General features: G+C 49.1%; 1 protein-coding gene across 1 annotated transcript in view; it reads left to right on the top strand.

The window, feature by feature from the left end:
* Positions 1–574: 574 nt before the first annotated feature.
* The window catches only part of LOC130481486 (protein EFR3 homolog A), a 38,250-nt gene continuing 27,980 nt past the window's right edge, over positions 575–10,844 (top strand). The window contains exons 1-4 of the mRNA XM_056854143.1: positions 575–650; positions 3,684–3,811; positions 4,341–4,491; positions 8,600–8,721. Of these exons, the coding sequence (XP_056710121.1) occupies positions 3,705–3,811; positions 4,341–4,491; positions 8,600–8,721 (380 nt within the window). The 5' untranslated portion in view covers positions 575–650; positions 3,684–3,704. The remainder of the gene's footprint in view (positions 651–3,683; positions 3,812–4,340; positions 4,492–8,599; positions 8,722–10,844) is intronic.

The following is a 10,844-nucleotide window of genomic DNA, read 5'->3' as shown; positions in this document are numbered from 1 at the left end:
GGAACTCTGTTCCTATTTTTGCCTTCCTGCAGGTGTCTGTTCAGTGGCTTGATTCACTGTGCTGATTGAGACAACTGTTGAATGGATGTATTCTGAATTGTGTGTGTGTGGGGGGAGGGAATAAGGTACTAGAGGTGGAAGCATCTGCCCAGGGACCTGTGGGCTTAAGGCTGCATCATGTTCTCCAGCCCGAGCAATAGGAGCTTGCTTGTGAGATGCACAGGCTTAAGTGTCCTCTTCCACTGAAACCGGCTTAAGTGTCCTCTTCCACTGAGAGGCATACATGTTGTGATGTGAAAACAAGGGCCAGGAAGGTAGACTGACCTCCACTTCTTTGACACATGAGCTTCCGCATCCAGTTACTGACTCTTCTCCTTCAAAAAAAGAAACACTGATGATATTCTCAAACTAGCCATGTATGGAAGATAGATATATGGACAGGCAATATTGCTCTTAAACTTGTGCATTTGCTGTTTTGCAAAAGGTTGGTGTCATCATTTTAAACGGAGTTTCCACTTTGCAGCGCAGCCTGTTTTCCCAAGAGCTGGGTTCTCACCGCATCTGTTTTTGCAGGAGTCTGCTGCTGCTGCGCTGCCTTGCGGCCTCGTTACAAGCGCCTGGTGGATAACATATTCCCCGAAGATCCCAAAGTAAGCACCTGCGAATGTGTCTGTATAAGCCTGGGTACCTTGTCATGGTGGAACTTTTTGTCTGTCGCATTTATATTCTTTCCTCCAAGGGGTTCAAGGCGGCTTCTGGGTGCTTTGCGCCTGCATTTTACCCTCACAAAAACATAGGGAAGCTGGGCGTGGCTGGCCTGAGGTCAGCACATAAACACATGAAGCTGCCATATACTGAATCAGACCCTCGGTCCATCAAAGTCAGTATTGTCAACTCAGACCGGCAGTGGCTCTCTGGGGTCTCAGGCGGGGGTCTTTCACATTACCTACTTACCTAGTCCCTTTAACTGGAGATGCCGGGGACTGAACCTGGGACCTTCTGCTTGCCAAGCAGTTGCTCTACCATTGAGCCACGGCCCCTCCCAGGACCATGCACTTCATGGCTGAGCTGGGGTTTGAACCTGGGCATGACCGGCCTGGTCAGAACTCTAACCACTATACCACTTGACTTAATGCCCCACCTAGTGAATCATAGAATCATAGAGTTGGAAGGGACCATACAGGCCATCTAGTCCAACCCTCTGCTCAATGCCAGATCAGCCTAGAGCAGAGGCTCCCAAACTGTGCTCCAAGGAGCACTTGCTGCTCTGCGAAACATCTCCTAGAGCTCCATGAAGAGACTGGAAAGAAAAATACTACTGTCATTTGGTTTAGTATATAGGTGCTGGGTGAAAATTAGAGCTTTGTGTTGAATTTCTCTCTTGGAAAGTGCTCCATGACTCAAAAAGTTTGGGAAACTCTGGCCTAGAGCATCCCTGACAAGTGTTTGTCCAGCCCCTGCTTGAAGACTGCCAGTGAACGTGGTTGCTGATGAGCTGATGTCACACCTTTCAGTCCCTCATCTCCTGGATGCTAGGAAGTGATAGAGGCGCGACTGCTGAGTTTCAGCAAGCAGTGCACAGTTGATTTTAATTTTATGTGTGTAAAACTTCACATCCTGAGTTAAGTTTTTTTGTGCTCTCAAGGCAACTTGCGACAAAAACCATTAATATGAAACAAATTAATTTAAACAGAGTTTGAAAACCCAACCGGCGTGCACAAAAATCCTGATACCAACAGCACAGTCGAGCATCAGTAAATTAAAACCAGCTCTACGCCACCAAAATTTCAGAGGCTTTCCTGTTCTTTGAAGTCATAATGGGTCTTTTGAACATCAGAAGGGAATCAGCTGGGTGAGATAAAGGGAGCTTCAGCAACAGGGAAGTCCTGGCTACCTGCCTGGATCTTTATCTGGGGAGGTGCACAGAACAGGAGACTCTGGGGAGGGGCTGTGGCTCGGTGATAGAGCATCTGCTTGGCATGCAGAAGGTCCCAGGTTCAATTCCCGGCATCTCCAGTTAAAGGGAGTAGGCAAGTAGGTGATGTGAAAGACCCCTGCCTGAGACCCTGGAGAGCCGCTGCCGGTCTGAGTTGACAATACTGACTTTGATGGACCAAGGGTCTGGTTCGGTATAAGGCAGCCTCATGTGTTCATAATTCACAATGGGTAGCCGTGTTAGTCTGTCTGCAGTAGTAGAAAAGAGTAAGAGTCCAGTAGCACCTTAAAGACTAACAAAACTATTTTCTGGCAGGGTATGAGCTTTCGTGAGCCACAGCTGAAGAAGTGAGCTGTGGCTCACGAAAGCTCATACCCTGCCAGAAAATATTTTTGTTAGTCTTTAAGGTGCTACTGGACTCTTGGTCTTTTCTACTCATGTGTTCATGTGGGCCTCTGCCATACTAGTGCATTTAAAAATATATGGCAGCCCTTCCTGCTGTACTGCTTAAGCACAGGAGCAACCGTGTCAGCCCTTTAAAAAAGGGGGTAAGCATAAGTCTCCTCCCTTTACTGCAGCAATGACCCACCATTCTGTGAACTCCTTGTGTGTGTGTTAAGTGCTTTCATGTCGCTTCCAACTCATGGCAACCCTATGAATCAGTATCCTCCAAAGTGTCCTATCCTTAACAGCCTTGCTCAGATTTTGCAAATTGAGGGCCGTGGCTTCCTTTGTAGAGTCAATCCATCTCTTGTTGGGTCACATGAACACATGAGGCTGCATTATACCAAACCAGACCCTTGGTCCATCAAAGTCAGTATTGTCTACTCAGACCGGCAGCGGCTTTCCAGGGTCTCAGGCAGGGGTCCTTCACATCACCTACTTGCCCAGTCCCTTGAACTGAAGATGCCAGGGATTTAACCTAGGACCTTCTGCATGCCAAGCAGATGCTCTACCACTGAGCCACAGCCCCTCCCTTCTTTTCCTGCTGCCTTCTACTTTTCCTAGCGTGATGGTCTTTTCCAGTGACTCTTGTCTTCTCATAATGTGTCCAAAGTACGACAGCCTCAGTTTAGTCATTTTAGCTTCTAAAATGAACTCCTTACCTCCATTTTTAAAATGGGCCTTGTGTTCAGGAAGGTTGACAAGACCATGGCAAGACCATGAATATAGACCGCATGAAACTGCCTTCTACCAAATGAGACGCTTGGCCTGTGAAGGCCAGTATTGTCCACTCTGAGTGGTCGCGGCTCTCCAGGATCTCAGGCAGAGGTCTCTCACACCTCTTACTACCTAGTCCTTTTCACAGGAGATGGGAGGGATTGAATCTGAGACCTTCTGCGTGCAAATACCCTAATACTGAGCCATGGCCCCTCCCTAGGCCTGGAAAAAACCCAGCGTTCCCTATTTCTCTGATGCTTTTGTTACCGTTTTCTACAGCTGGATCCAAATATTGTTGGGTTTGGAGCCATTGTAGTCATTTTCTAGGCAGGAACATCAAGGAAGTGAATGAGTACAATAGCATCACATCCAGTGACAGCTGTATCTCTCGTTCTTTGTGCTACGGATAGGACGGTAAACGATCATGCTCGATCAGTGTCCTGAACTAAAAGGCCAAGCCACTTAGTTTTCTACCACCGGAGACCCTTGTTTGTGGAGGCAGATCTGAAAGGGGGGCTGTGAAGGCAGCATTCTGATTTCTGCAGTGAGATTTTAACATGGTTTTCTGGGATTCTCACCTGCTCAGGATGGCCTTGTCAAAGCGGATATGGAGAAGTTGACCTTCTATGCTGTCTCCGCCCCAGAGAAGCTGGACCGGATTGGTGCTTATTTAGCAGAGAAGCTAAGCAGGGACGTCATCAGGCACCGCTATGGGTAAGGATGAGAGGTTCTTGTGTATGCTTCAGAATTTGTTTCTCATTTTTAGCCTTGCAGAGCCAAAGGTGTCAGTTCTGGCTTGTGGGGGGAAAGCGTGGGGCAAGAGAGAGTCTACCTGGAAGGGAGAATTTCGTAAACTGGCCGAGGGTTTCAAAATTTCATTTTAGGCCCTCAGCATGCCACAAATAGGCACATTTGTGCAGACCAGATAATGAAAACATTTGTGACTGGTAATACCAGTTGGCTATTTCCATGGCTTCTTTAATGAGGAGCTGGTTGGCCACTGTGTGAGATGTGTGCAGGACTACATGGGCCAATGGCCTGATCCAGCGGGGCTCTTCTGATGTTCTTATAAAGGGAAGGCCTCGGCCTCTGTGCCCTGTTGTTGGACCTCCAGAGGAACTGGTTGGCCACTGTGTGAGACAGGATGCTGGGCTAGATGGGCCACTGGTTTGAACTGGCAGGGCTCTTCTGATGCTCTTAATGAGGCTGACATTTTTTCTGCCTGTCTTTCATTTGCTCTCAGATATGTTTTCATTGCCATGGAAGCCTTGGATCAGCTCCTCATGGCTTGCCATTCTCAGAGCATCAAGCCATTTGTGGAGAGCTTTCTCCACATGGTAGCCAAGCTGCTAGAGTCTGGAGAGCCCAGACTGCAAGTCCTGGGGACCAATTCGGTGAGTGAATCCTCCAGCGGGGCTCTTTTGATCTTTTTATGAAGGCCTCGGCTTCTGTGTCCTGTTGTTGGGCCTCCTCCACCTCGAGGCTGGCAACTCTACTTGGAAGTCTTTCTTCCCACTGGATGCTCCGTGCAGAGCTTCTTCTATTTCCAACTCGGGCCATCTAGCGTGGGCTAGAAACTTTAAAAAATCTCTAGGGGCTGTATGCAAGCCCTTAACCCAAAGTGCAGTTTGCTTATTTATTAAGTGCTTATTTATTAAGTAAAGCACAATGCCTTCTATCACCGCATCAGCTTGGAGACTGCTGTACAGGAGTGTGTCGTTGTTGCAAGCTGATAAAATGTGGGATAGAATTTCTCCGAGCCCAGAGGGAGGAGTCTCAGTTTAGTTTTGTTCTAGCTGGGTGATTTTCAGGCCTCCCTTGGGTAGTGTCACTCAGGCAACATTTCTATCATGCAGGATCCATCAGCAGCCAGTTTAGGTGACCTCCTGAGTATTTGAGGAGGTGGTACTTTCCTTGTTGTGGTGAGATTTGGAAATCCTCCCCATCCTGGAGGATTTCCAGTGAGCTCTCCTTGATGCGGCAAATACCAGGCCTTCAGCACACGACGGCGCTGTCAGAAGAAAATTTTGGTACAGGGAAAAGAGCTTCATGGTGTAAAATCTGCGACTTCTTTCGATACAGCTGGCTTGGGTTTTGCCTATTTATTTTATTTTATTTCACAAAATTATATACGCCCGCCTTTCTGCCCTCATAAGGACCACCAAGGCAGCCAACAAATTAAAATGTACATAATAAAATCACAAAAACCATTCAAAAATAACATAATTAAAACAATTAAAACCTGAAATACATACAAAAACACAAAAACAACTATTAAAACATTGAGCATGATCACTGAGAGAATGCCAAACCAAAAAAAAAAGTCTTCACCCGCTGTCGGAAGATGGCAACTAAAGGGGACATGCGAGTCTCTCTGGGGAGAGAGAGTTCCAGAGCTTTGGTGCCATGACTGAGAAGGCCTTCTCCTGGGTTGTGGGGGAAGCTGGTCTGCTTCTCTCCCCGTCTCCTCCACCTAGTCTCAGAAGGCAGAGGCATCCAAAGCAGGGCCTTGGAAGATGACTGTAGTGGTCACATGTCCGGCATCTGGAGACCATGACGTCCTTACTGTGTAGAAAATGGCACCACCAGAGGTTGCCACAGGTAGTTCCCTGTTTGGGCAGATTTCTCTCTCTGTCCAGAACAGGAGTGGCAGGGCTGCGCCAGAGGCAGCCAAAGTTCCAGCAAAGTGGTTGAGCTTGGCAGTGGGGTTGTTGCCCTGGCTACTGGCGGTCTCTCGGAGCTCTGGCTGCCTGAGGCTGTGTTGGGCTGGTTGCCTGGGTGTCACAGGTCAGACCTGGGAGCTCTGGCTGTCCACTGAAAGGAGAGAGGGGAAGGACCTGCACAGCCTGCAGCAGGCTATTGAAGGCCTCATCAGGCAAGGCCAAGGATGACTTCCCTTCTGGCTCCTTGGACCCAGCCAGAGAGGGAGAAAGAGGACCCAGGCCAGGGCGCATTCGTTTAAATGATGTGTGTTTGGAAGAGGGTTTTGGTTTTAAAATGTGATTTTATCATGTATGTCTTAAAATGTTAGCCTGCTTGATGGCCCTTGTAAGAAAGGAAAGGCAGGATACAAATTTTGTAAATAAATAAGATAAAAAGGATTAGTGAGGCAAGGAGGAGGGAGACCTGGGTGCGGAAGCCCCCTCCTGTCCTAAGCCGAAGCCTTGGGGTAATGGATGGGCAGGGTGCTGGGGGCAACGACACCCTGTGGGCACGCCCTGACCTGACGCGATGTCAAGAAAATATTGTCGTTCCTGAAAGTGTTACACCCATCTGAGCAGGAACAGAACACTGTAAAATATTATGGGAAATTGCTAGGACAATGGTCGGCAAACTCATTAGTCAACAGAGCCAAATATCAACAGTACAACGATTGAGATTTCTTTTGAGAGCCAAATTTCTTAAACTTAAACTGTATAGGTAGGTACACTGTTTATTAACTTAATAAACTTTAATTAAAGTTTTAAGTCTTAATTAAACTATAGGTACACTGAATAAAACTTGATATCATACTTAATAATGATCTTATTGATAAAAAATAAATTATAAGTAATGTATATCCATAAAATTAAATCATGACAATGACTGACAAACAATGTGAACAATGGCCTTGCATCTCCTTGGAACGTTTGGGGAAGTCAGGTTTGTAGGTTGTTGTTTTTAATTTTAGGCACGATTCCAGGTTCTCATCAATAAGACGACTTCTCAATTTACTCTTGATAATCAACGTCCACCCGTCCTTCGCCCCCACCCTCAATACAGAAAAGGGGGGGTGGCGGCAGAGCCTCTTCCAAGGGCCACAACCAGAGCTGCCACAAACCCCACCGCGAATCAGGAGGCAATTTCTGCACTCAGCCTGCACAGGCCTGACCACCTCACCTCATGGGCGCCGCTGCCTATAACGCAGCCTTCCCCACCTCAAGGCGCGGTGTCCACCACTCCACTTCCCCCCCCCGACTTTTGTGTTTTTTGAGGAGATTCTCCTCCGCCTTGCCCCCTACGCAAGGTCAGCGCCATTGGGCAGTGGCAGCAGCAGGAACATAAAAGCTGTCCTGGAAACTTCCCTTCGGCGCGCCTCCCTTCCCTTTCCCCTGGTCTCAAGGGGTCACCTTGAAGTCAGGGGGAGCAGACATTTTTAAAAAATATATAAGAACCCAAGAAAGGTGTAGCGGAAATCAGACCAAGGCCATTGATGCACAGGAGGTTTGCTTTGGGATTTGCCGCTCTCCAGATGCACATTCCCCCCCCCCCTGAATTCTCAGATCTCAAAAAGAAGCCCCAGTGCAGAGTTTTGAGAATTGGGATGGGGAAAATGTGCATCTGGCGAGCAGCAGAGCCAAGGCCAAACCTCCCGTGCATCCAAGGCCCATCAAGCCCAGCTGCCTTTTCACACAGTGGCCAACCAGGTGCCTCTAAGAAGCCCACAAGCAGAATATATATGCGTGTTTATTGATTTGGCTGCCAGGCCGGGCTTTTTGCAGGTGCCTGGAGAGCTCCCGTTGGGGCTGCCGAGAGAGCGCACCCAGTTCCCAGGAGACGCCGGGGCAGCTTGGGAGCCCGCCCAGCTTCAGGGCTCACAGACGCCGCGTCTCTCTGTCTTGCAAATGCCCGGGGAGGGGGGAAGGCTCCGGCTCGCCGGGGAGGGAGGTGAAGGGCTGGGCCCGCCCGGAACAGGTGATCGGCTGCATCTCTTGCATCCGGACGCCAGAGGGAAGGGGAGAGGAGGCGCAGCCGGCGAAGCGGGCAGGGCGCTGGCTGCCAGAGTGGATTTTTGCGCCCGGCTCGGCCAGCCGCAGTGCACCGGGGGCTGGAGAACCGACCACGTTCCCCGCATCGCCTGCCTTGCACGCGAGGAAACCAGGGCCCGATTGCGGATCCCGGGGGGGGGGGGGCTTCGGTTCAACGACTCTGCCAGCACTGCACTGCCGAGCGGAGAGAGGGACCCAACGTCCACGGCCCCGTTCGCCCTCCTTTGAGGAGACCCCGCCGGTCCCGAGGATGGCGGCTCCCGCCAGTTCCCCAGGCTCTGAAAAATGACCCCCCACCACCACTCGGAAAGAGCTCCGTCCTCCCCCTCCCTGCGGTTCATAACCCAGCTTCGACCCCAGCATCTCCCCCAGCCAAAAAGGGCACTTTGCAAACGCCGGCTCAGACCCGAGGATGCTCCGGCTAGCAATCTCCGTCGCGTGTGCGCACGCGCAGTACTAGGGCACTTTCTGCTTTCTTCCTCTCCTGGTACGGCAGAGCCGCACTCAAGGGGCCAAAGAGCCGCATGCGGCTCGTGAGCCGCGGTTTGCTGACCCCTGTGCTAGGATCAACTCCAAGGGATTTTACTATCAGCCTGCGCTCCCAAGTTGTGCATGGTATAAATATAGTGATTATTTCAGGGTAATTTTAACTCCAGTTGCAGAAAGAGGTGTTTTGGTGTGCTAGTAACACTACATAGACCACCCTTTTGCTGATTTGGCTGTGTCGTCCCCCCCCACCCCGCTTCCTTTACAGTTTGTCAAATTTGCAAACATTGAGGAGGACACCCCTTCCTATCATCGCCGCTACGACTTTTTTGTGTCCCGCTTCAGTGCCATGTGCCACTCCTGCCATGACGACACGGAAATACAGAACGAGTAAGTGGCAGCGCGTGTCTCTCGGCACTGGGGGAGGGCCAGCACTTTCCAGGTTTTCCTGAAAAGGAGCTGCTCAGAGAGACGACCTCTGGTGACAAAGCCAAGGGGTCTCCTTCCCTTAAAGTTTTGCCAGCCATGCTAAGGAAGTTCCGTTCACATGCACTGTCTGCGGGTATCAGGTCTTCTTCTGAGGTTTGTGGAAGAAGCCGCTGACCCGGCCTGCTGCGTTCCTCAAAAGCCCACAGAAATGGGAACTCACTTGTCTGTCTGCATAGGCCAGTGTTAATAATAATAAAAATTTACTGCAGTCTTTGACCAGTATCACCAGAGTGAACAAGAGTTCCAGATTTAAAACATCATTAAAACAATAATTCGATACAACAGAAGAGTAGGGGTAGCAACTTGATCATTTAAACTAATCATATGAGTCTACAGCTTTACATTGGCTTTGCTACCATTTTCCCGAGTCTTGCATATCCCGAGGCAAAATTTAGCAACTTGTCTGGATACCCAGTTATTTTTATTGGACAAAAGAATTTCAAATTTAACTTTGTTGGATTCGCCAAGAAGTCCATCTTAACACAGGTTGAAGATATCTTAATCTGGCCTCGTTGTGATGGGGGTATCTCAGAATCATAGGCCAGTGTTAGTAATTTGTGGGGCATGGAGAGCCTGAAGGGGAATGACTCTCTTCCTGTCTATAGGAGCTGTCCCGGCTAATCACTAAAGCCAGTTTTTACTTGCCAAAGGAAAGTGACCTTTTACAAGCTTGGCTTCAACTCCCTTGTACGCGTTTCCTGTTCTCACTTGCCTGCTTTCAAAATGCTTATTAAAAGCAGCCTCTGCTTAACAGGGGCCCAGTCAGAACCTCAGCTGTTGTTGTAACCTCTCTGCGGCTTCGCTGGCTTACCGAACTCCCATTTGATATTTGAACATCTGAGGGGTTTTTTTTTTAAAGAAATGGTGAAAGGAAATGTCTTTTGGGTTTCTTTCAAAACTGCTTATTCCTGAACTTCCCTGGCACTGAAAAAATGCCATGAAAGTAATGAGCTGTGTTTGAGCCCCCATGGTTGGGAAATTTGGGCACAGAATCCCTCCCTCCACCTCCATAAGTGGTAAACCTCTGCATACTAGTGGTAGGAGGCAATGTCGGCTCTGTGCCCTAGTGGCTGGCCCTCCAGGGGAACTGGTTAGCCACTCTGTGAACCAGGATGCTGGACTAGATAGACGACTGGTCAGCTCCAGCAGAGCTCTTTTTGCGGTGTGAGTGTGTGTGGCAGAACAGGACAACACTATAAACAGTTGGAAGGGGAAGGAAATAAAATTGCTGGCGTTACACAACTTAAGTGTCACCTTTTGTGGAGTGGACTGTATGTGAGCGTTCACAGGCATATTGTACATGTCTGCCCCAGCCTGGAAATGTGTCGCTTTAGGTGGCTGAATTCCCACTCACGCTGGGGTGTTGCCATGGCTGAATGCACAGGGCTATGTCGAAATGCAGGGCTGTTCCCACTTCTTGTGTAAAGAAGACTTTGCTGGACAAGGTGAGACTTCATTTGTGTGAAGAGGAACTAGCAGAGTTTGAAGCATTGAGAAAGTAGAATGATAGACTTATACACATTAGCATAGAACGATGTTACCACTCCCTTCCCCAGGATGTGGTGATGGCTGCCAACTTGTAAGGCTTTAAGAGGGGAGTGGACATGTTCATGGAGGAGAGGGTTATCCATGGCTACTAGTCAAAATGGATACTAGTCATGATGCATACCTATTCTCTCCAGGATCAGAGGAGCAGGCCTGTTATATTGAGTGCTTTGGAACACAGGCAGGTGAATGCTGCTGCAGTCATCTTGTTTGTGGGCTTCCTAATGGCACCTGGTTGGCCACTGTGTGAACAGACTGCTGGACTTGATGGACCTTGGTCTGATCCAGCAGGGCTTTTCTGGTGTTCTTATGTACTTAAGGCTTTAAGAGGGGAGTGGACATGTTCATGGAGGAGAGGGCTATTCATGGCTACTAGTTAGAATGGATACTGGTCATGATGCACACCTATTCTCTCCAGGATCACAGGAGCATGCCTATTCTATGAGGTGCTGTGGAACACTGGCAGGAGAATGCTGCTG

This window comes from Euleptes europaea, chromosome 8, assembly GCF_029931775.1.
Source record: "Euleptes europaea isolate rEulEur1 chromosome 8, rEulEur1.hap1, whole genome shotgun sequence".
NCBI lineage: Eukaryota > Metazoa > Chordata > Lepidosauria > Squamata > Sphaerodactylidae > Euleptes > Euleptes europaea.
Note: the sequence above shows the minus strand (reverse complement) of the source record. Positions and strands in the feature narration are given on the sequence as shown.